Genomic DNA, 26,330 nt, shown 5'->3' on the forward strand with positions numbered 1-26,330 from the left:
CACTCGGGAGGCAGAGCCAGGAGGATCTCTGTGAGTTCGAGGCCAGCCTGGGCTACCAAGTGAGCTCCAGGAAAGGCGCAAAGCTACACAGAGAAACCCTGTCTCGAAAAAACAAAAAAAAAAAAAAAAGAAAATGTATACTTACACTATACATTTTGATTATGGCCACCCACCACACATTCTTCCTCCTTTCCTAGTGGCCCCTCCCTGTCTCTATGCAATTTCATGTCCTCTTCACTTCAGTCTCACATTTACAATCCCCAGAGTTCAGTGAGTATTGCCCATACACACATGGATTTAGGGACATTCACTGGGACATGGGCAACCTACCCCTGACCACATTTCTCATCTTCCTCCTTCTATAACCATCACCTACCAGCAGCTCCCCCATCAAGAGTGGGCCTCAAGGGCCCCTGTCCATAAAGTAGTTCTTTATAAGTAAGTTTATAAGTAAGATCATAATGTTCATGTAAGTCAGTACACTCTTACATGGGTGCACGTGTGTTTGCATGTGTGAACATGCATGTGTTCCTGCCTGCACACACACACACACACACACACACACACACACACACACACACGCTGAAACAAAACATTAACAAAAATATTGAATTCTATTACCTCTAGATACCATGGTATTTTCTGTATCATATTCATGTGTAAAAAAAAAAAGGTTGGGTCATCAAATGAGTTTCACAACTAACAAGTTAGAACCACAGTTCAGAAAACAACTGATTGCAAGAGTATCATCAATTATGTTTCTTCACATTCCTTATTTTACTTTGAATGTTAATTTTTGAGTTCCCAGGGAATTAGCAGACAATTAAAAATGAAAGAAAAAGAAAAAGGAAAATAATTCTATCTTCATTCAAATATAAAAAGTGGAGTTAGAATGTTAATTTGGCTTGCTCAAAGTTAAAAAGAAATGATGGACAAATATGCATATTGGATTTTCACTGAATATTCTACAATCAAAATAAAGTATGATCAAAAAAATCAGTGTTTTCTATGCATGGTCAGTCTATTTGGTCTTATATTTTAGGAGAATTTCTGCAGGATATGTTAAGGAAACAGAGAACATAGAAGTTGGGCTGGGAATAATTATTTGTATATTTTGAAATTTTTTGAAGAGTTGAGGGAAAAGCTCAAACAGATGCTTGCATTTCAACTTGCACTTGTATGAAGGTCTCTGACTGGATATATATGGGATTTCTGTTGTGATGTCCCTTAATGACTTTACTATGGATATGAACCAAGTGACATATTAAGTTAAGCAACAGAGTAATCACAGAATTGGAATTACTGTAAGCCATTTCAGGAATACATATGAGCATAGGGAAATTTAAAAATAACGGTTCCCAAGTAGTGTGCATTCCATGATACCTTTCCACTCTAATTGAAGTTGAAGTTTCTAGTAGATCAAATCAATGCTTTACAGAAATACTATCATATTTCAGTAGTTAAAATTTGTGGAAGGTAGCCATGGGTGAGAATTTATTTCTACAAGCGCTTCATGATTCAATATGTGAGAATCCAAAGCACTTAGCTCTTAAAAGAATACAATTGTGGCACAATACTGGGATATGCACATATTATGTTATTTTAATGTGCAAACCACATTCATAACACTAGCATTTAAACTTGTTGTTTTAATAACATAGGAAAAAGGATTAAAAGTCAGCTAGTAAATAAGGTAATATTTGTATAAGAATGTTCCAAAGCTTAAGGGGAAAATTCATTTTTCATATAATTTGTGCATAAATGAAAAACAATCTTTTGAAAGCAGCTCTTTGTTATAAAAGCAGAAATAAACTTTGTAATTTGGTGTGCTATTCATATTTTTCTACATGCTTTTTCTTCCATTCATATTTTTTCTTGGCTATACTCCACAATTAGTTTATATGGTGAATAGAAACAGGAAATAAAGGTGGGATTTTAAATAAGCTAATGTGACTTAAGTTTTCAATTACTACAAAATTTTAAATTGCTAGAATCAAGGGCTAGTAAATAATACACCATGGCAGAAATGCTTTTGTCTGGCGGAAACAAACTGATATCCAAGGTCTAGCTTTTCAGGTAACTAGCCAGCAAATGGAGCCAAAGTTTGATTCCTAGGCCTCACTGTAGGTCTCATGCAAACTAAAGGGTTTGACAAGATGATCACTAAAGTTCCATTCTGAGTAATACATAGAATTACTGCATCACATAATTTTAAATGTCAATCTTATCTCTCTGTAATTCAGTACACAAGAGTTGGATTCCACAAAACTATAAATTTGCCAAATTTTGACTCTAATAAATAAATTCAAGCTCAATGAAAATATATAATAAAACCAGATAAGCAGAATTTGCTAATAATACAGTAGGATGATGCAAAACACAAAATGCATAATTCTTCTAAAACTATAAGAACAAATAAGTGACAAAAACTTAAAAGATTAACCAAAGTTATTTGGGGTAGGAGGATCAGGGATGGTTAAGGCAGTTTTATGTTTATTTGTGATTCTCTGTACCTTTTAATGTTCTTTTTAATGTCTCATAAAGGATTTAGATAAAGAACTGAAATAAATGTTAGAAAACTCAAAAATAATCATCTTAATTTTTTTTAAATTTACTTGGATTTACCCATGAGCTGGGGACTTAAGTATAAGACATGTGTATAAAAAAAATTCAGGACAAAAGTTTGAAAGCCTAATACCCAGTGCTGGGGAGAGTAAGAGGAGAAGGCACCCCATAGGGGGCAGATGAGAAGCACTGGCTAACAAAACTAACCTGCCATTGCCTTTCAAAATGAAAAGCAACTCAAGTAGCCAGTCTGCTCTCAGCTTAGGGGATGGGCTGTCTCATGGCAACAAACCTCAGGAAATCTCACTGAGGGTGCAGATTGGAAACCTGAGCAGCTGCCGCAAAGCAACATTTCAGTTGCTGCAAAATGCTACTTGACTGGAGTTGACAGCTTTGCGACACTGGGCATGCTCATTTTGAGTAAATTCAGATTTGAATAAGGTTGGTAAGAATGGGTCTTTCCGTTTGTTTACAAGCGTACTCATAACACGCAGCATGTTTTATTACATGTGTGCATGCAATCGTGAAAAATATTCAAGCAACTCAACTGTACATCAATCATGAGTTGCCACACACTGCCTTCACCGACTCATTCCATCACAATAGTACCTAAAATGAGCCAAGTAAGGAAAGTTTATTAGATAAGGAAATGTCCTTCATCTCAGCTAAGATGCGCAACCTCCATCTTCACAGTGAGAACACACACTTAAGTGCCTGGTGCAGCAGTCAGATGGCTACCTCCAATGTCTGCTCCTGAACTCCCATGTTTAGACATATGAATATAAATTAAGTTCTGAGGGCCTGGGCTTTTAGGGAACTGTGCTGTGATGCCTCCCTTCCAATTACAGGTCATATAACTCTCTGAAAATAAATGCTTATTGCTCAGATATTCTTGAATAAAAAGACCTTATAAAAATCAAATTAAACAAGTGGGCTGGACATTATAGTGTGCCAGCAAGAATATAAACATGTACACATTTACAATAATTAAAGACTTACAATGCAAAAAACCTGCAAATATAGAGAAAATAGACTTCATTTTAGTAAGTAAATATAAACATCAATTTAATAAAATTTGATAAAAAAAATTCAATAGCAAGTTGACCCTATTTGGTCAAATAATTAGTAAGTGATTGATAAGGTATTTCAGTCTTCCCCACTGATGGGTAGTGGTTTATGAGCACAACTATAAGATACAGGATATTACCATAATTTACTAAAAATGATCTCAACGTATGCAACAAGCTAGTAGGCAGAGACATGGGGGAACATTTACAAGTAGGGGGCAAGTTCACCTCAAGACCTAAACGGAGAACTCATCTAATGGTTGTTCAAGTAGAACCATCTAAACGTGGCAATTCAAGAATGGTATACACATAAATCAATGCTGGTAATAGATAGCTAGCAAGAGCTGCTCACACTGAACAGTGATTACTACAAACCCCTAATTATGTGCTCTGGAGAGAGACTGTGCCTTTCCCTCTATAATTTCTAGTTCTTAAACTAGAACTCTATGACTTCAATTCAAATCTCAATGGCTTCTTAGCTGTTAAATGTAGGCTTACCCATGAATAACCGCTGATACAATCTGCTGGGCTCTGCTGTACACAAGCAGAACTTGACAAGAATAATGAGTTTTCTCTTTAATTTCAATGTGTAATGATAGTTTGCAAAAAGAGAAGAAAAAAATGACTGGCAGTTTGCTATAAAAAATCTTGAGAGGGTATCTTTGCCTGAGCCAAAGAGTTTAACACGATTTTAAACAATATTCTTGCCCTAAGAAAACAGTAATTAACCTCATCTTAATTGTAGGACAACTCACACTTCAGCTAAATACCTGGGCAGCTGTTTGGTGTCACAATTGGGACCAGCTGAGAGAGAACAGGGACGACTGGAAAGAGAGGAGGGCTGGGAAAGATGTACTAGAATGATGTCCTGCAAGGTTGGCAAGAATAGGAACCTTTACAGTGTATTTATTAACTCAACAACGAAGGGCTCTTATCCTAGCAGCTCACATATGCACAGAGGAAAACTGCTATTCCAGAACTTAAATTGTCCACTCAAATCCACCTGATCAAGCCTGCACTTTGCATGTCTCCTCCTTTGCCAGCTAAATTTAGGGTTTGTTATGGCCATATGCAGATAACTCAACCACTTCACCTCCCATGTCACTGATTATAAACTCTGTAGGCAACAGAAGGAAGCTCCATTGTCTAGAGAAACTGGTGTGATCAAGTTGTATAAAAATGGGGGAATTAGCACGTGTAGTTCTTCTCTACATTTTGGAATGGAAGATACATCATAGGTGGGTAAAAACTCAGAACACAGTTTTTCCCGTAGTCATTAGGTTTTGTCACACTTAGATGGTTCTGCTTGAACAACTATTAGATGAGTTCTCTGTTTAGGTCATGCGGTGAACTTGCCTCCCAGCTGTAAATGTCCCTCCCATATCTCTGCCTATTACCCTGCTGTACACATTGAGATCATTTTTAGTTAATTATATTAATATCTCATGTGTTATAACTGTGTTCACAAGCCATTATTCATAATAAAATATTCAAATTAATGTAGTTTTTTTTCATCCTCTAAGGGGCTCACATACCCCTTTTTGTGAACACCTCTGTTCACACCCAGGGATAGACAACTGGGAAGAAGGGTGGCCTGGGTGATGACAATCCTTGTCACTGCTGCCTGGCCCAGCACTTGGGGAGACGACAGCTTCCACCTTGGTTAACTCTCTTCTACCTACATGTTTGCCTAACAATATACGGATCTTGTGAACAAGCAGAATTCAAAGTCATGTTCTTATCAAGGCTTGTCGTTCCTGTCCCAGGCTCGCAAAGTTATCTAACAATGATTGACCTTTCTGTTTGAATGATTTCACATGTCTGGGCTTGGAAGTTCTCACTGTCTTCATAAAAGGGCAGTGCCTATTTTTCTATATTGTATAAATGCCTTTCAAGAAGGCAATTAAATGAGATTATAAATTTAAAGAAGTTGCATTTACAAGGAAAATTGCTATTATTCTATTAATAGATGTCTTTTGAGGAGTATTTTGACAATGTGCTTCTCTGTCTATATGTTTGTCTGTGTGTAGAAAGAGAGATAGAGGACACACATACAGAGAGAGAGAGACAGAGACAGAGAGACACACACACAGAGAATATGAATAGAGGTGGATTGGATCTGAAGGTATCCACCTGTATTTCCAGCTGTATTTCATGCCCCAAAAATTAGGAACTCTGAATATAGAAACAAATTAAATATACTTTCTCTTAGATGAGTTTCCCTTATAAACTGTTTTGGAAATATCCAAATTTCAGTTATGTTCACTACTGTGATTTTAATTTTACCTCAGACCAAGAAAATTAGTAGTTACCTTTCCATCAAATAGCTCTATGATGCTTTACTTAGTATCTATGTCAATGACATCAGTTACTAAAAGAGTAACTCAAGCCAGGTGATGGTGGCACACACCTCTAATCTCAGCACTTGGGAGGCAGAGGCAGTTGGACCTCTGTGAGTTCAAGGCTAGCCAGGTCTAAAGAATGAGTTCCAGGACAGCCAACGCCTTTACACAGAGAAACTCTGTCTCAAAAAAAAAATTTTTTTTTAAAAAAGAGTAACTCAAAGGTTTGGGTCCCTCTATTTTAACAACCTAAATAACAGGTACTTCTAAATGCTTTTGGGCATTTAGCTAACGGGTGGTCTGGGGAATTCAATGAACCTTTCTTTATCACTGTAAGAAGGCAGCCCAAAATGTCCTGCTGAAATAGCCACACTATTTTTCTTTGTGATATGGGCAATTATTTTCATAGAACCTTTGAATATAATTGATATGAAAATGGGTAAATTTGACTCTGAGATTCCATGTTTCTTACTTTGAACTCAGCTGCAAATGCTTGTATTTCAACAGCAAAATTCAGAATATTCTTTGGATAAAATGAAACTGTATATACATTCATTCAAAATTTAAAAGACAGGTCTATGCCAGATCAATGCAGTGGGCAAATATAGAACTTAATTAAAGTACTATATATAAAATATTAACAGCTGCAGCTATTAAAATGGCATTAAGTTCCCCTGAGTGAGGCTTGCATGATGTGAACTACCTTATTCAATTTGTTGAAGGGCAAAAGTTGGCTTTGGTTTTCACACTGTTTGTTCCAACTCACTTATTTGACTTTTAATCACATAAAAGTAATTTGCCATCAAAATACCAACAACCATAGTAACTTCCATCTTTCCAGTGAATTCCAACAAAAACCTAATGCTTTAATTGCTCTTTGAGATTGTAATTAAAACTTAGAAAATGTTCCTATTCATTCAATACAAAAGTGAACTGTGCAAATTAGAGTAGATGCTGTCTGTCTTTGGTATTCTTCAATAAAGATTTAAATACAGGAGTTAATAAACTTTCAGTATGACGATAAAATAGAGAGGTCAAGCACAAAACAATAGATATCTTCTGCCTTGAAAATGATGGTATTTGTTCAATAATTGGTAAGATTATAATGAATTTCACTGAAAAGTTCATCAAGTTTTTTTCTCCTTTAAGGTGCGTGTTTCTATGTGTATGTATAACGTGTGTATGTACTTGTGTGCTTGAATATACTATGTACGCAAACCCATCTGTATATATACATATATACATAATTCAGAAGAAGAAAGCCTGAAAAGTGGCATCTACAAACATAAGTCTGTTATAGGGGGCTTTGGTATTCTCACATCAACTAATAATTAATTTGCATTAACTAATAACTTAATATTTGTCATGAATTATTTTTATATTATTAGTATCTCATTTCTAGATAAACAAAATATAACTGATCTGAAGTTTGCTGTTTTTAGTTTTCTGTACCTCTAAGGTTTAACAAGATAATCTGATTTGTTTTATCTTATTCTGTTATAAAATGAGTCAAAATTATGTTATAAAATATGAGTCAAATCTCTCTTCTTCAAAATCATTTTCAAAATTTCATTCTAGATATACATGAAGTCCTGATACCATCTACAATCTAATATTTTGAAGCACTAGATCATGCCTTGTTCTCACATTCATTTTAATTCTTTTATTTGAAAGTTCTTTTTTTTTTTTTCCGAGACAGGGTTTCTCTGGGTAGCTTCGCACCTTTCCTGGAACTCACTTGGTAGCCCAGGCTGGCCTCAAACTCACAGAGATCTGCCTGGCTCTGCCTCCCGAGTGCTGGGATTAAAGGCGTGTGCCACCACTGCCCAGCTTTTGAAAGTTCTTAAGGACTGAATTAAGTACTAACTCTTCCAGAGAGTGTGGGGCAGGGCAGAGTTTGTGAATGTTTTCCGGCATCCCAATCAGTAAACATTTCATAGCTTACATAAGAAAAACAGAGATGAACTCAATCCCCAACGTTTTTAGGGTAATGGCGTTCAGAGAACAAAATTTCCCCAAACAGGGAACTCATAAATAGACTTTCCGAGATAAGTCGGGGTTATAAATTTCCATTTATTCTGTACCTGTCATGCCAGCTCTTTCTCCGTGTTCTTACTTTCCGCTCTTCATTTTCTTGTATAGAAAGTTATCTTCCTAGTTGCTTTTTTCCCTTTCTTCAAAGTTCTGACTACCCAAGCTCGAAGCTCCTCAAGCAACTTTTAAAGTGCATGGAAAATATTATTTCTTGAGAAAATTACCCTGCCACCCCCATAAAGGAATAAAGGGCAGAAAGTGAAGCCAGGGGTAACCCCTGCTGTCGGAATGTCAAACGTCGTAAAGAAAAGCTGGCTGAGAGGTAACTTTGAATGCCACTACATTAACTGAAATGTTTTGTGCAGTACATTTCCCCACAGTCCTGATGAATGTTCACGCATTTTTCTTCTTCACTTTTTATAATTGCATTTCAGGTACCTTCAAACATCCAATGGCATAAAAACATAGTTAATTCTGTAAAGAACTCTAAATTCTGTCATCGACAAATTTAAGATAAAATTTCTTGCAAGATGTGGCACTTGATATATAAGAAATATTTGCTTAGGATAATCCACAGCCCCAAAGAGGCTAAGTAATAAAGAGAGCCCAAACGGGGATGCATAGATTTCCCTGGGAAGGGGAAATAGAAGAGATCTCCTGGGTAGACTGGGGGTGGATGGAAAAGCGAACATGAGGGAGGAAGTTGGGGAGTAGATGGAGGGGGAGAGTAATGAATATGGAGAGCATTTCGGGGTAGAAACCTGATGCAAGGGAAACTCCCATAAATCACAAGAATGATCTCAGCTAAGACTCAGCATTACTGGATACATAGCCTGAACTGGCCTAACCCGGTAATAAGATTGGTGAATACCCTGTCATCAGAGAGCCTTCTTCCAGCAACTGATGGACACAGATGCAGAGACCCACAGCCAAACACTGGCTGAGCTTAGGGAAATCCTACTGAAGAGAAGGAAGGATTTTACAAGCCTGAGGGGTCAAGACCATCATAAGGGAACCCATAGAAACAACTAACCTGGGCTCATAGGAGCTCACAGAGTCTGGACCGACAACTAGGGAGCCTGTATGGGACTGATCTAGACCCTCTACATAGGTCTGACAGTTGTGTAGCTTGGTCTACTTGTGAGACTCCTAGCAATGGGAGCAAGGCCTGTCCCTAATGCTCTGGCTGGCTCTTGGGAACCTATTCCTCATACTGGGTTACCTTGCTGAGTCTTAATACAAAGGAGAGGAGCTTAGCCCTACCTAAACTTGATATGCCATGCTTTGTTGAGACCCATGGGAGGCCTGCCCCTTTCTGAACAGAAACAGAGGAGGAATGGATTGGGGGGAGGGATGGAAAGGAGGTGCGGGGAGGGAATCAGAGGAGAAGAAGGAGGGGAAAATGCAGTCAGGATGTAAAATAAATGAATAAAATTTAATTTAAAAAAAAGAAATGTTTGCTTAAGACACTGAAAGCATTTAGTCATTTGGGTTTTGATACTGAAGCATTATGATTAATTAGGCTCCTTCTGATATTTTACAAGAGGTAAAGCAGAAACAGTAACTGGCAATATATTTTTAATGTAGCAAACCTTTAATAGGTCTTGGTTGTAATTATTCAGAATGGCAGGAGGTGGGAGGGAGTTTGTAATAGCACAGTAAAAAGTTAAATTACCTGACCGTCCATCCCGCTGGAAATCCACGTGATACCATTCTCCATCATTCACTTTCTTCTGCAGGGCTTTTATTTTGATAGTACCCGACCCCATGTCTAAGAGGAGGTACAGGTGACCGTCCAGCATTTCAATAGCAAAAAAGTCAACTTTAATCATCTGTGGGTGCTTGGCATCCTTTTGATGTCTTGGCTTTCCATGGCTAAACAAGATGAGGCCATTTGGCTCCGTTGTACGGAAATCAAATGATATTGAGCCTGTTTTCTTTGCATTCCATTTAGGCAAAGAAATGAAAGATTCTGGGGTTTCAAAAGTTATTGGGTCTAAGGTTGCCACATTTTCACACTTAAATGCCACCACTCCATGAATCTTCATCTTAGGATCTCCCTGCTTGGCAAGTCGAGATAACTCCAGCCTTACGTCATTATTTTTATATACAACCTGTGGGCAGAGAAGAGCTGTGAGAATCTAGATTTCATATTTGAACATGCATAACGTGTCTGCAGTTCATGGAATTTTCAAGTAGATCATGAAAAAAACCCACCAAATATGAATTGATTTTGTTGTATAAAGTTTTTTCCAAATAAATAAATTTCAGCTATCAACTCACTTAACAAAAACCATTTGAATTTTTTTTAAACTGAAGCATAGAGGTATGTATAGACAGTGATACGGATACATTAATTGTGTACCTTCTATTCACAAAAATAATTGTGAGAAGTCGATAGGCTAAAATTCCTCCAAATCCCCACTAAAACTGAAATGCCAAAGCCCTGTCTTGTGCTGTGCTGGGCTAATAGCTGAGCGCTGTTGGGGGCCATAAAACTACTACATGTAAAGCAGTCTTCACTAGTCTATTCAGTCTGTGGTCCTGGTGTTTTACTTTACTTTTCATTTATGCAAATGTCAGATAAATGTTGTCCTGTACTCTTGTTTGCCAAGGCACTTCTTCTAAAGGGGAAAGGTTCTGTTGCCTGGGGATAATCATAGGATTTTGGATATTAAATAACACACTGGGTAAACTCATTGGCAGGCTCTTAATATCACCCATCTGCTATTACATATGTATTTTGATATAAAGATAAAGGATCATATATTCTCTCTACCAAGTGCATATGGTGGATAATCACTTTTACACAACATATACCTTATCCTGACTTAATGGTGAATTAGTTATTTATATCAAGATAAGTATAAATTTATTTAAGGGACTGAAAATTTCAAGGAAACCAATATTGCCAGGTTCTAATTTCATTTATTCACAAATAATGTTGTCAACCAAACCAATACAGTAGACATTTCCTTCAAGGGCATAACCAATTAACCCAAGAGAGATGATGAGCTTTTTGATGTGATACAATGTGAATAGCTTTCCTTGTCAGTAATTAAGAGTTCAAGGCCCAGAATCAGCTTCTAGAGTTCAAATTCAGATGTCAGCATTACAAAGAGTGTGATCTCTACACGCTTCATTTCTCTCCCTTTTCCCATTTCTATCCCATAGAGGCAACACACCATATGATGATTGGGATGATTAAATAAGAAAAGTCATGTAAGTGAGAAAATCTATATAAAGGCAAAGCAATATCAACTGCATTATAAGACTTAGATAATAGTAATTATATCAACCTATGTGAAACTAGATAGCTCGCTCTTTATCATATCTGAAAATCTATTCCTACAATTTTCTGTTAGTTAGAAAAAGAAGTTAGGAAATGAAACCCATACATATAATTGGTTTTTATAATTGATTTTCATCAAACAAATGAGTGACATCTCTTCAATGTTGAGCCTGTGGCTTCAGTTTTCTTTTATCTCCAGGAAGGATTACTATGAAGAGCAGAATGGCCTTTATTCTTTGAATAAATATGTACAATGGCTTAACAAGCATCTTCCGACAACAAAAGAAGAGAAAATGAATTTAAGCAATCTCAGAGAGGAATTACACTAATTCTTAAGAATACTGTCTTAAAAAGAGAAAGAACTATTACGCCTCGGGGAAGTTGATTTAGGATTGTCTTTCTTTGGAGATCTTTAGCACTAGAGAAAATGCTTTTCATGGATGATTTTTCAAAGCTTTCATCATGACTTTTGTGCTATTCAGCCTGTTAATATTTCATAATTCCTTCTGGTTTATGTATTAGTATTTGGAGATAATTCGGGTATTCATTAAGGACTGAGTCGTTTTCTCATTTGCATGATATAGATGCCTCTGATCATCGATACTATCATATTAGCTATACACTCAAGCCTGCTTCATAGACATGGGTATTTCTGACATGAAGAAGCTAGGCTATGCATAGTTGTCCTATCTCATGAATAGAATATCATCCATTCGAAAGTTGGAGGATGTGGGATTAATAAAACTGTTAGCAAGCTTTTTAGTAGCAGTCTTATAATTTTATGTGTCTTACTAATGAGGGCATTCAGGAAGATACTAGGAGAAAGAAGGAAAATTTCCCTTGGATATATTTTTCAGAGTTAGCCATACAAACTACCCCCCACAGGGATGCAAAATGAATTCCCACCTTAATCTAGAACTACATCTTTGTGTAAGTAGGAACCCTGCTTACTGCTGCCTAGTACTAAGCCAGTGCCTGACATAGAGTCAAGAAATATTTAATAACAGCTGAGTCAAGTTTCTCCCGCACCCTATCAAACCAAGTTCTCAGACTATAGACTGTACTAAAATATCATAATTAAGTTCAGGCACACAAATAGAATATGGAAAAATGTAATGTGGTATTGTGGACCAACCTCAAAAATAAAGTACCATATTTTTAATGTATTTTTCAGGGCAATATTTAGCCATTTGTGGACTTTCAGTTTGTGAACCAGTTGGCCAATACACTGGAAAGGGTATGAACTGTAGGGTGTCAATTACTTCTAGAGTGAATAATGCCCATGTGAAAACTAGAGAAATAAAATTTATTTTCCTGGCAGACCCATGCCTTCATTTTTCCTCCCCATTTTGTATTCACTGAAAGACTCCTCTGAAAAACAGAAGAGCAGTTTGAGGAAGATATGATCACCACTCTCAGGTTACCGTGATTCCTTCATCTGACCCACATTCCATAATTACCCTATTTTTTCCAAAGTTAGACTTTCTCTTATAATCTCTAGTTCAATTAGACTAAAGAGTGACTGAAAGTATTCCAAGCCTTCTTAGAATTCATGTGCAAGCTATTTTTTTCTTTTCTGAAAGAACATAGTGCTTAATCATAGGTTTCCTTTGTAATTGTTCATGTAGAAATTTGAGTTCCACTTTTGAACAAACACACACACACACACACACACACACACACACACACACACACACACACTGTCAATCTAACCATTGGTGATTCTACTTAATATTCATTTAGATCTAAATTTAGAATCAAGGGCTTGGCGGAGTAGTGATACATTTTTAAAGGAATTCAAAATGCTGACGTTCACCTCCCTGTTCCATCGGCTTTCACCTAAGCACAAAGGGACAGACAGGAGGCAGCTTTCAGGATTTGCTTGCTCTCTCTTTGTGTGTGTTTTGTATTTAAACTGCTCTGTAATTTTAATACACTTTCCCTTTTCCTTTGTATGTTAAGCACTTTTAAAATGTCTCTTTAAGCTTAACATACAAGAACAGAAAGCAATTTGTAAGTGTAGACATGACATTTGAGGTAGATAATACTGAATACCATACCTGATCTTGATAATAAGCCTGAAAAATAGGTCTACAATGCAGGGCAAACAGCTTCAGTTATAGCAGTTATAGGATGTGTAACTGACAATCCAAAAATAAACTTATTTTAATTTGCATACTAATATCTATGCTTTGTGGCCTCGTGCATCTCATGTTCCTAATTTCTGAAGTTAACAGGTCAAAAGAAAAACCCTATCTTATGTGTGAATTCTTGGACAGGTTTCTCTCTTAGTGTATGTGATTAGGGTTAGAAATACAAGACACAATGTTTCATCTGTCCTTCTGTTGTGGGTTGGATGCTGGGATATTGTTCCCTATTTTGAGTCAAATTGAAACACTAGAAAAGAGAGATTCACACCACCCTAGTGTATACAGAGGTGCCTCAAGGGTTATGTTAGAGGTTTCCGCAGAGGCGGCTGATAAGATACAGTTCTTCCCAGGGAGTGGGGGATGTGAAATTACTAGGGAAACATTTACCACTTAGAAGAGGACTTTTAAAAATAAGGATATTTGTCAGTTAAGAGATTTCAAAGAGGTTCTTGAATTAATTGACATGCACTATTGACGGCTTTGAAGAATTAACTCTGACAGTGTGTAGGGTGGTAAAGGAAGCCCTATGCACATGTCCAGGCATGGGGATAGATGGAGCCTATCGAATGCACATGAATGGCTCCCTTTAAATCTCCCTGGTGTTTCCTTCCATACTTGAGAATGGTTAGACATGAGGATGTCTGACTTTTAATTTTGTCCTATCTGGGATCTCTCCACGACTCCTCTCAGCATGGCTGTGAATGGGTCTGAAACACGACCAGAAGGCAGCCCACAAGCAAGAGACGTTCCAAAAAAGCAGGAGTTGTACTTGGTTGGCACAGTCCAAGAAACAGCTCAAGAAAGAAAATAAAATGTATCAAAACTCCTATAACCATTGTTATTTTCTTATTTTAAAATTACGCTTTAAAATACATTAAGTTCAGTCAGATAAGCACTGCTAGGCACAGACTAAGGTAAAATGCTTAAGAACATGAAATTGTATTCATTTCCCCTATACATACACCCAGTTCAGTGGAATATGGCTCATTGAGGACAGAATAATTTAGTTTCTTTTATATGTCTACTCATGATATATATTAAAAGTTTGTTCATGCTGCATAAACTCAAATGTAAAATTTCCATACTACTAGTTATAAATTTGTTTATGCTAAATTTGTCAAAGTTGATGTTACTGATATTTTCAAAATATCTATATAAACCATAGTATGTGATGTCTCTCTCTAAAGTATGTAAGTAGCCAGGTATGGTGGTATATACCTTTAATACCAGCACTTTGGAGCAGAGGCAGTTGGATCTCTAGGAGTTTGAGGGTAGCCTGGTAGACACAGTGAGTTCCTGTCTCAAGAAAATGCTAAGTATATAACATAGATCAGAGATATCATGAATATAACCAAATAAAGATAAATGATATTTGGTAATTTTACACCTAAAGATTCCTGGCTAAAACACTCAGATTGTCTTTTTTTATTTGATAGTACAAATGCTTTGAACTCCAAGCAGAGTTTTTGCATTTATAACATTGTCACAGTCCAAATGAATATAGACTGTGGCTAAAAGAGAAAATATAAAGAAAAAGAAAAGAAGACATTGCTTCTTTTACGACTAAACAAGTAGAAAATTAAGCTAAGTGTGGTGGGTCCTGAGTCCTAGCACTCAGGAGCCAGAAGCAGGAGGACTACAAAATCCAAGCCAGCGTTGACTACACAGTAAGTTTCAGGCCAGGCAGAGTGTGTCTTATACCAAAACAAAAGAAAGCAAGAACAAAGAAGGTTTAACATTTTTTTTCTATGTTCCTAGCACCATGGAGAGACAATTAAATAAAGCAAAGATAGCAGATGCCACTTTTCTTAAAGCATTACAGTCATTGTTGCCCTAACTTCTACCAACCATCATTTATTCTGAGACACTTTTTTCAAGAGGCACATGAATATTCCATTGATATTAAAGGCCCTGAGACCAATGGGACTGTGAGACACAGACTTCCCCATTGGTAAAGTTACTGTGCCACCCATGGCACCTGTGTGTCCGTGGAGCTGACCCAGGAGTGAAGAGTGGTGAGAAGGACAGAAGAGTCTACCAGTCTCCACACAAATCAACCAAATACAATACTAAGAAAAACACCCCACAACAAGACACTGAGTATTAGAGAGAGGAACATGGGGGCATTTCAAAGATAACTGAGGTTATTGGGGGTAGTGATTGTGTTCTTTCTGGAGAAAGGAGCTTAATCCTATTCAGAGGTCAAGTGCAGACAGAATCTTTAACTAAATACATCACTTTCTCAAACCGAAAATAACAAAAAAATGGTTAGAAAACATAAAAATAGGCTACAGTAACATTTCTCAACAAAAGCTTGGGGCATTTAAATTTATACCAAAAGTTCCTTAGAATCTGGACGGGAAAAAAAATTCACTATACTTTGCTAAAGCAATGTAGAGATTTTGTCTGAGACTCAATCCGACAACCTCATGTATCTTATTTATAAACTATAACAGAATAAAATCACCAGTGTTTTGCCCTTCCACATACTATACACCAAGCCATGTAGGCAATGGCCCAGGATAATCGCTCCTCATACTGCAGCCTTCAGTGCTGTGACCAGCAAGTAGCACAGGAATCAGGACTAATAAATAGTGATGCCTGCTTTTCTCACAACAATAATTCCATAATATCTTTAGGAAATGAATTTTAGAAAATTGTGTCAAATTCCAGTAATGTCAGGTTTGAGAAAGAAGTTTTTTTTAAATGCAAAATGTAAACGTGATCAATCTTCTTATTTTCAGATGAGGAAATGGAGGCTCAGAAAAGCTAAGGGACTGTAAAAATTTGTCCTGAGACTTCAATGTTTTACAAATGTTGAAACAAAGAAAGCCATGAACCATGTCTCCTATAGATAGTTCCTTGAGGCCCTGACAGCGGCACATGAGAAGTACTTCTCTTCGGCCCTCTTTCACAGGACTAGGAACTTGAGCGGAGGGAAGGGAGGCTCATACAGGCAACACCACACATGCATTAGCTGCCTGCTAAGCTGATGCTCATGTATGGAAGAGGAACTCCTGAAGGAAGAGGCGCACAGTAGTTCCATCAATGATGATATTTAGTCAGACACTGAAGGAGTCAAGGAGAAACAATGAAATATAGCATTTACTATTATTTTGAACATAGGCAATGAAGATCTTTCCGGAGCCTGCATAAATTAGGGGTAAAAGTTTTGATTCCAAATCAGCAGCTGTTGTTGAAAGGGGCAAGATCTAGTGACTTTATTAAAAAAATTATCTGTCAGTCTCAATGAGGGAAAGATAATCAAAACTTCTTAAGGAAATCCATCTTCCCATGAGCCAGTATTTCTTTGAACTGAAAACAGTGAGAACAAATGTCTTGTCTAGATTAACCAATAAAAACTTGTTTCACAATCTTACCCACATGAGTTCAATGAAACTTCTTCTATGAAAAAATTTTACATCTTTTTCAAGGAAGTGGCCTTAAGTATAAATATAAAACATATAATTAGTTTGTGCTTAAGTATTTACTGGTCTCATATGTATCTAGTATGTATACATATATATATACATACCTTATAAAATAAATTACCATTTACTATAAAGTCTTTCTTTTCGTTTATGAAATGATACAGTGTGTATTGCTGGGCATAGAGTAAGGTTTTGACATTTTAATGTATCATTTTCCCAGCATGTTCATCATTTTACCATTTCAATGTTATAAAATTCTTCCCATGAATATTTGGTAAGTATATTATTTTGAAGTAAAATATTTGTTATTTGATTATAAGTACATGCATGTGTGTGTGTAAAGTCTTATTTTAAATAGATTTGAAATGTGTTTGAAATAAGCATTTAGAAGTTGTCTTTGCTGAAAAGCATTCCTGATTTAGACCGCAAGGTAACTACAGACAGGATAAAAGCCTTGTATCTGTGCCTCCACTTGGCACCTCTCTCCTTGCTGGGTCACCGGCTCACCTCTGTCCATGTGCACAATTATCACTAAGAGTGTTGGTCTAATCGGTCTCACCTCCCTTCAGGGCTGGAAGGCACAGAGAACTCACTGTATTAAATAGTAGACATTCGTTTCTAGGAGCAGCAGAATCTCCAAAGATGGTTCCTGGAATGAGCCCTCCTGGCCCTTCCAGATGAGGGCAGTTCTCCACAATGGTGAAGTTGTACCCTGGAGCAGAAGTAATTGTCTCCTGACAACTAGACTGATACTTCAAGCATGACAATGATGCAGACTTCCCACCACTCACAGAGCTAAGAAAATGATTAATCAACACACATAGAAGCAAGAACTGCTTTAATTTAGGCCCTTGTCCCTTACCCCAATTCTTCCTCTATTTGAGCTTAAAGCTCCTGTCAGAATCCCAGAAGATGAGCTTGGGGCTCTCTAGAACCCTTGAAGAATCAGTTTCATTCTTTTTTTTTTTTTTTTTTTTTTGTGTGTGTGTGTGTGGTTTTTTGAGACAGGGTTTCTCTGTGTAGCTTTGCGCCTTTCCTGGAACTCACTTTGGAGACCAGGCTGGCCTCGAACTCACAGAAATTCGCCTGCCTCTGCCTCCTGAGTGCTGGGATTAAAGGCGTGCGCCACCACCACCCGGCCAGTTTCATTCTTATAACTATTTGACCATCATCAGTCCCTTTCAATATCATATCAGAGAGGGCGACCAAACCTGGTCTGTCAGAGCTGCCAGATTCCAGACATTTGTCCTCAACATTCCTGTTAAATGACTTCTGTTTAAGGTGAAAAATACAAATTAATTTCTCCCATTCACAGCTACATATTGGAACCTACATGACTTTTTAATATCTCTTTTTGCCATTGATTTTTAAGAATCACCATATAGGATACATACACACACAATGTTCTAGAACTGAGCATTCTCTTTTGTTTCACTGAGCTATTTCTTCTTGGTACAGGTCCACATCACTTAATTATTATAGATTCATAATATATTTTACTATTTCTACTAAGCCATTTATGTTATTCTATAATGTGCATACATGACAGCACATGGAGGCGCATGCTTTCTCTATGGACAAGATAAATGTTTGTAATGGTATTTGCAACTAATAAACATTTGTAACTATTCAAGTGTCTTTGATCTTTAAAACCCAAATATACTCATTATAATTTAAAATTCACTTAAAGGGACTTTTTATTTTTGAGATTATAAAATATAATTATAACATTTCTCCCTTCCCTTAAAGGAATTTTTTTATTTTTACTTTAATATTTTTTTATTTGACTCAGTGTCATTGTCTATCTTCAGTTGGTCTTGAACTCAAGATCTCCCCCATCTGTATCCTGGGTACTGCAATTACAGTCTTGCAACACTACATCAGGCTTGAAAGGGAATTCTGAACAACACAAGGAATCATATCTTGCTTGCAATTACATCCCTATTGTGGCAGCTGTTAGTAAAGTTATAATCTATAAGAGTATGTTTTGTGTTTTAACATATTGGGGCATCTAGCCTCATGCTAAAAAACATTTTACTAGTTGGAGGCTGGACATACAACTAGAAGGAAACGAGCAAGGAAAATAGAAAAACAGCCAATGCAGTTGTAAACATGTTCTCTCCACTCTAGCAATCACACGGCCCTGCCTGGGAGCTTCCTGCAGGAAGATACCAGAAGTTGGTGACAGTGCACTGGAGATGCTTGCAGATGGGGCGAAGTAATTATTTTCTTTGACTGGCATCTCATCACGAGGCAACGTCACTTGCCCAGGTCACAAAGCTAGTTCATTTGAGAGTCAGCAAGTAGTGAACAAAGTATGATCTAAGTATTGCCAGAGAGGACCTGGTACAGTCTCTTATTTACAAGAGTTCATGCCATGGGGCTGCTCTGTTTGGCTTTTCCTATCATGATGATTATCAGCACTAAAATCTGAAAACCTCTATTAAACCCCATCAACTGGGACACATGGGATCTGGTCAGCTAATTGCTGGATTTTCCAAACTGTGGGACTACCTCTTCCTTCCCCAACATTCTGCCTGTACTGCTCATCCAAGCCTCCACTGGGGCACCACGAAGCAAACAGGAGAAGCTGACATTTAAGACAGCCAACACTGCTGTTTGTAGCACCTGCAATAAAAAGACTTTGCAAAGTAGACTTGCTCCTGGGGGATTGTGTAAATCTATGATTTAATATTATCTGATGATGAAATATAAGGTGTATGTTTTTAAGTTTATCTGTGTGTATATGTGTGGTGTGTGATCTCTGTGTGTGTGTGTCTGCAGTCATATGTTTACTTAACCAGTGACACTGCCTTGGGCAATTTCCAGATTCCCTCTGAAGTAGTTTTCCTCCTTTTCAAGGATGAGTTTTAAGCCTTCTTTGGCAATGTTAATAAAGCATATTGAGATATGCAGTACTATGTGCTTGACTTTGGACACAGAGTAAAGTATTGCCATCATTCTACTCTTGAAGGAGAAAGACTCCGGAACTGAAGAAATAGCTGAATGGTTGGGAGCATCGGCTCCTCTCTTGAAGAACTCAGTTTCTATTCCTAACACCCACATGGTGTCTCACAAACATCTGTAATTCTAGTCCCAGGGGAACTGACTCCCTTTTCTGACCTCATCAGGCATGTACATAGCGAATAGACATATACACATGTAGGCAAAACACCCATATACATAAATAAATTTTAAAATAAAAATAATTAATCTTCAGGATCCTAACTGTTAAAATATTAAGTGTCTAAGAGAAGTATTCTCTTTATTTAAATAAATAAGTGACCACTTTCATAAAAAACAAGCATGTCTCCAGTAAGTAATTAATTACCCTCAGATGTGACTGTCTACATGAATACTCCCCAAATCTCATCATTCTGTTTACCTTTATTTCTTTACCTTCCTTTTTATGAAGGATGCATTTTGTAATATTCCATCAGTTAAGCAAAGAGCATTTAAGAAATACTTTGATCATTTAAAACTTATTAAAGCATTTTAAGGCCAAAATGAGGTAGCCTCTAAAATCTCAACCAGTTAGTTGATAGACCTACAGCCCAATGGAGATACATGCTGTGTTGAACTTGGGCTACAGTGAAGGGCCCGGCTCTCCTAGGCTTGTTGAAAATTTGAATATATATATATATTATATACATAATTGTTCATTTTTCATTCCAAAATCTCTAAAAAGTATGAAGACCGCAGGTTGGGAACTTTTATTTTTCAATTATGACTGTTAAGTACTAGGGCATTTCGTTTTAATGCAATCTTTAATTACTTCCTTTGGAAGGTCCCCAGTGCATCCCATGTCAGATGGGGTGCGTCTTTTGCCAAAGGTTGCTTAGTTCACTGTTTATGTAATGAATGGGGTTTTATACACAGCTGAATTTCTCATGGCACATGTTAGAAAATCCTTGGCAGCATTTAAACTGGAGAACCGAGAAGCATATTGGCTCTGCGGAAGCTCGATCAGTTCCCAGGCAGGAGCAGAGCCTTTGCCAAGGAAAATTCACCAAAATAAAAAATACCAACATCAAATGTGTGCACAACCCAGAGAAAACTGAGCTTGGCATCAGGAAAAATTAATGGATACTTCAGTTATCTAAAATAGACCACAAATGATAATAGAGGAAAGGCTTTTTAAGCTTGGGAGAGAAGCAGGTATGGGAGAAAGATGTGTATGTTTTCTGGTTGCCTGCAGAATGCAAGTGCTGGCTGCCAAGGAGAGAGAGAGAGAGAGAGAGAGAGAGAGAGAGAGAGAGAGAGAGAGAGAGACAGACTCATGTAACTCCCCATGTCTTTTTATTTTGGAGATATAAGTCACTAAAAGATATAATTTTTAAATTTGTAATATGAAATAAACAGTCATCAGATATTGGGAAATGGCCATATAAGTGACTGAGCAACTTAGACCCAGTATACAGATGGCTACATTGTTTCCAATGCTTTGGCCAGATACATATATGTAGTTTCCCATAAACTGAAGTTAAGATAGATCCATTTACTTAGGTCTAGAAAGGGATATTCTGTTACATGTCATCTGGTTCTAAAAAGATCTAAGTCCATTAGAAGATAATTGTTTCATTCAGTGATATTCTAGAATTAGGAGGGATTAAAGTATATTTTAAATCAAATATTAGTTTGAGAAAATAACCATGAGGACATATTATCGATTTTTAAAAGATAGCAGTCTCCTACTCCTCTTTCTTAGGGACATCATGTTCATTCCAATGTGGGGATGGCCTTGGGGTCCTCCTGTCTCAGAGTAACTATCATACCTCTTTCTTCAATATGTTGTCTTCAGCCAGCTGTTTTTCCAGCTCCCTCCCTCCCTTCCTCTCTCTCTCTCCCTCCTCTCTCCTTTCTCTCTGCAAGGGCAGTTTCCTCATCAGGACTGTTGTCCATTTCTCCAGCTCCAAATGCAGCTTGGCTTACGACCAGCTCCTGTTTTCTTGGCTAGTCAGTGGCCCTCTGCCCACAGCAGTACTGTCTGTTTGGTGCCATTTAATTTCTTTATTTATTCACGTCACAGGGCTGGGATTACCAGCACAGAAATCCTGACTGAGGGTAGCCTGGCCACTGCTCAGGTGGCTGAGTGGCTAGCTTTGCCTCCATTTGGCAGTCTTCTGTGCTGGCTGTGTACTAAACAAACTGTCAGCAGACAGTCTGTTGGAGTTGGCCACCCAGGTTTGCTTTGCCCTCACTGCATCAATCTCACATCAAGCAGACAGCGTGCAAATGGAATATGAAATGTAAACTTTAGCTGGTGTGGTGCCTGGCATAGTGTTAGTGTGAGTCAAGGCAGACAAAAACACCCAACCACCAAGAACCTCCCCAAGTGTTCCAGGCTTCTTGAGTTATCGTATAAATGATTTCTCAAATGTCTTGTTTGGTAAGATTAATTATCCTATTCAAGTTACACATATAGGTGATGGCCAAACAGATTCAGGACAGGCTTGAGATTGGTCAAGGTTGAGTGAGGTACTTACATGAAAAAAAATACCATGCATATTGAAAATTCAGAAATCAAAACAGATATGATTTCAATGTAATATTTTGAAAACTGAATAAGAAAGTCTACAATTATCAAAATACTGATGCTACATACAAAACTGCTTTAGTTTTAGATTCTTCCTGTTTTTTGGAGGCTTGCCATGTCAAGGCACAGAACTAAAATATACTATTTTAGTAGGATTCAAGATTCCAGTCTGATATATTTGTTGAAACAAGTGCCAGTAACTGAAGTTTCATGGTTCTATTAAATTCAGAGCAACGATGCACTATTAATTGTTTAAGGTCTAATAGTCATTAAGAAAACCACTTTTATCTGAAGGACAATGATGGCAAACCCTGTTCAGTCAGACATGGTCCCATGCATTTTGCTTCATTGGTTCCTCATACCAACCTGCTGAGATACAACAGACTCTGTCACATAATTCTCTTTCTGAGAAGCACGTTGTTTGTCAGTACACATATTTGTGTGTATTTGCGTGTGGGGATGGTGTTGTGATTTGAGTACCTGCACATACATTCATGTCAACCTTGGATATCATTCCACAGGTGCTGTCTATGTTTTATTTACTTATTTTGTTGAGACAGTGTGTCTCACTGGACTGGGGCTCATCAAATAGGCTGTTCTGGCTGGTTCTGTGAACCTCAAGGGTCTGTTTCCCTGGCTCTGGGATTACAAGTATGAGTCGCCATGTCAGAATTTTTTTCTTTAAATCGAACTCAGACCTTTGTGCTTATCATGCAAGCACTTGAGCAACTGAGCCCCGATTCAGACTCCTGAGAGTCAAATGCTAAGTCTATAGTGCCTGTGTGTGGTCACAGACACTGTGATAAAATTGGGTTCCTCCTTATATACATAAGGAAATGAAACTAACAAAATAAAAATAGTAGAATCCAATTATAAATTCAAGAAATATGGATATATGGGCCTTTTACTTAACCATATCATAGAAGCAAACGAAGCCTCTCAAAAATTAAGTAAGATATCCTTATTCTTGACTTCAGTGCCTCAGTCTCCCAACCCTACAATACTTAACTTTCCATAGTAATGACTCCAAGAATAGAGAGTTCCTAACTATAGGAACTCTTCAAAACTCCAGCGGGGAGGGTGAGAGAGGTTGTGCCCAATGACTTGTTCTTCACTTTCCTCCTGACTCTGAACAACAGTCACACCCACTGGTGAACTGTAGTAAACCTCTGATCAGTGTTCAGGCCATGTGAAAACCAGACTTAAACATTTAGAGTCTACTTGTCCTTCAAGATCCTAAGAAATCAATAAAGTTAACAGCTTTCAGTCTGGGCCAGGCTGGTAAAATCACCTCTAGTCCATGGCTGGTGGATTACCTTTTGTAAGCATGTAGGTAGAATTTTTGCCACAATCAGCCAGTGTGAAATATGATGCAAAATATAACCTTTAGCTCTTCATGCTAAATAGCACTATAATCCTGTGTTTAAACTAGAGCATCATGATAGATTGTAAACAAAAGAACAGAGGACTCAAAGCAAACCCTTGAGATATTGTCTAGTAAATAAGTCCTTTCAAGACCTTATGCTCCCAAATCACGCAGCTTATTCACATTTTGATTATTTGGTTTACTTAAATTAAGGAGAAAAACCAGAATACTAAACAAAAAGCTTCCAATGCCTCTACTGTAGAATATATACCATTTTTTTGGTGGGGGGACCTGTAATTAGCTAGAATTATGAAAGAGAAAGTGGGTCTAAATAGGTGGTTCAATTATTAAGACTCCTCTTTAGAGAGGGCTTTAATTCAGTTCCCAGCATCCATGCTGGGTGGCTCGCACACACCTGTAACTACAGTTCCAGGGACATGCGATACCTCTGGCCTCTGCAGTCATCTACAGTAACAGGCACACACCTACACACATACAGTCATGTACACACCAACACACATTTAAAAAAAAATACATCTTTTCAAATGTGAAAGCAACTTTGCCTCTTGGGGAAACTTTTTGCAGAGAGGATGAAGGGTTAGAATGTGGGCTGAAAGCAAGATATTGAGGAGAAAAATACAAGGCCAAGATATATAGGTAAAATAAAATATACAAGGCTTTGAGTCTCTATACAATGGAGGGTGTTTCCATAGTAAACTATATCTAAGTTGATGTTGTTAAGGACACTCAGTTAACTGAGAGTGGTCATGTTATTTAGGAAAACATCTTATAAATATGAATCATTCACCAAAACACTCTTCTGTCCTCATTTGAACATATTATTGTGTTTTATGTGTTGAAGGTGTTTTCAAAACATGTTAGATGAGTTTCAGAAGCTGGATGACTTCTGTAAGTGTCCTAACACTTAGCTCCCCACGTCAGTCTTTGCTTCCCTGCATGGTTGAGCTGTAGAAAGCAGCTCTGAGATTCGCAGTTGCACTGACATGTGTCCCACCAAACATATAAAGCTACTTGACTGTAGTCTTGAGTCCTCCAAACCGTGCCAAGACAACCTAAGGAGCTGTTGTAACATGTAGCACAATTCTCCTTACGTAGAACTATTATTGCATATCTATTTTAAAACAAACTTGAAAGCTATAACTGTACACAATGTTCAGAGTACCCTGAATCACATTAAATACTCAAGAGTGCTTCTAGGGACCATAGACAGAATTACTTTTATAGATTTATTTTTATATTTTCTGTAGTCTGATCACCTTGGATCCAGGAGAGCCATGTGCCTGAAGATCTAAACTATGCTACGTTGTGTGATATTTTGTTTGTGTTCTGACAAATAAAGCTTGCTTGGAGATTAGAGGGCAGAGCTAGCCACTAGTTGACCATAGAGGCCAGGCAGTGGTGGCACACACCTTTAATCCCAGCACTTGGGAGGAAGAAGCTGGACGATCAGGAGTTAAAGGCCACCCTGGGCTACAGGAGATTGAACCAGTCTAAAAGTGAAACAGAGCTGGGAAGTGGTGGTGCAATCCCTTAATCCCAGCACTCGGGCGGTGGAGACAGAATTTCGCCCACCCCCAACTCCCATTCAGTCTGAGGATTCATAGAGGTAAGAAGTTTCTAGTGGCTGCTGCTCTGCTTCTCTGATATTTCAGCTTTCACCCTCGATATCTGACTCTGTGTTTTTATTGTTAAAACTAATTAGAATCACGCTTCATCAATACCTATCTTTTTTTGGAAATAATGGGTTGTAATTTTTTTTAATTAAACTATAGGAGATCACTTGGCAAGGACTCTTTGATAATTGGGCCTGGTTTTAAAGCTCAAACCAAAATGTCCACATTGGGGATGGGGTGTGAATAAGTTTTCAGTAGAATTTTGCTAATAGATTTCAGAATCTATCTATGTCTTGAAGAATCAAGAGGACAGTAAGAAGTCCCTAAAGGAGATACTGGGTTGTCACAAAATGAAGTGCTGACGCTGATGATGCCATCAGAAGGCAGCTAGCACAGAGAAGGTAAATGGTCAGCACTGGAGAAATGTGAAGAATGGAACTGAGTCTTACAGATCTGTGCACACTAAAAAGAAGTGGCTCCTCCAGCATGAGAGACAGTGAACACAGCTCATACCCCTCATGGTCTTAACTGATAATTTCTTCAGTGGACTTTTGTCTAGTGTATTTCTTTCCTCCTTCTTGGGTGAACACACTTGAGAAACAAATAACTGTGCTCAGTTTTAAGACTAAAATATTTCTAAAGTTCACAATGAGATCAAGCAATAATTATTCACTTTTTTGCTGTTGTTTATAAAATCACAATCTTTGAAGAGATGTAAACATTTAGAAGAAGCAATTTCTGTTAAAATTTCAGCATAGGTTTGGGAGCCCATAAATCACACAGCGTATTATAGAGGAGCAAATCAGTCAAGTAACTCCAGAAGGCCCCTGTGACATGGAAAAATATTCATATACATGGGAGAAGAACTTAAAAGGAAGATGGGGGAAATAAAGGGAGAAAACTGGAGGTCCCC

General features: G+C 37.6%; 1 protein-coding gene across 32 annotated transcripts in view; it reads right to left on the reverse strand.

Annotated features, from left to right (window-relative positions):
• Positions 1-26,330, reverse strand: part of Nrxn1 (neurexin 1) — a 1,071,743-nt gene that overhangs the window by 611,039 nt on the left and 434,374 nt on the right. For all 32 annotated transcript variants that reach the window (XM_076559341.1, XM_076559345.1, XM_076559352.1 and 29 more), the window contains one exon: positions 9,684-10,122. In XM_076559341.1, the coding sequence (XP_076415456.1) occupies positions 9,684-10,122 (439 nt within the window). The remainder of the gene's footprint in view (positions 1-9,683; positions 10,123-26,330) is intronic.

The sequence above is a fragment of the Peromyscus maniculatus genome, chromosome 22, assembly GCF_049852395.1.
Source record: "Peromyscus maniculatus bairdii isolate BWxNUB_F1_BW_parent chromosome 22, HU_Pman_BW_mat_3.1, whole genome shotgun sequence".
In the NCBI taxonomy this organism is placed as follows: domain Eukaryota; kingdom Metazoa; phylum Chordata; class Mammalia; order Rodentia; family Cricetidae; genus Peromyscus; species Peromyscus maniculatus.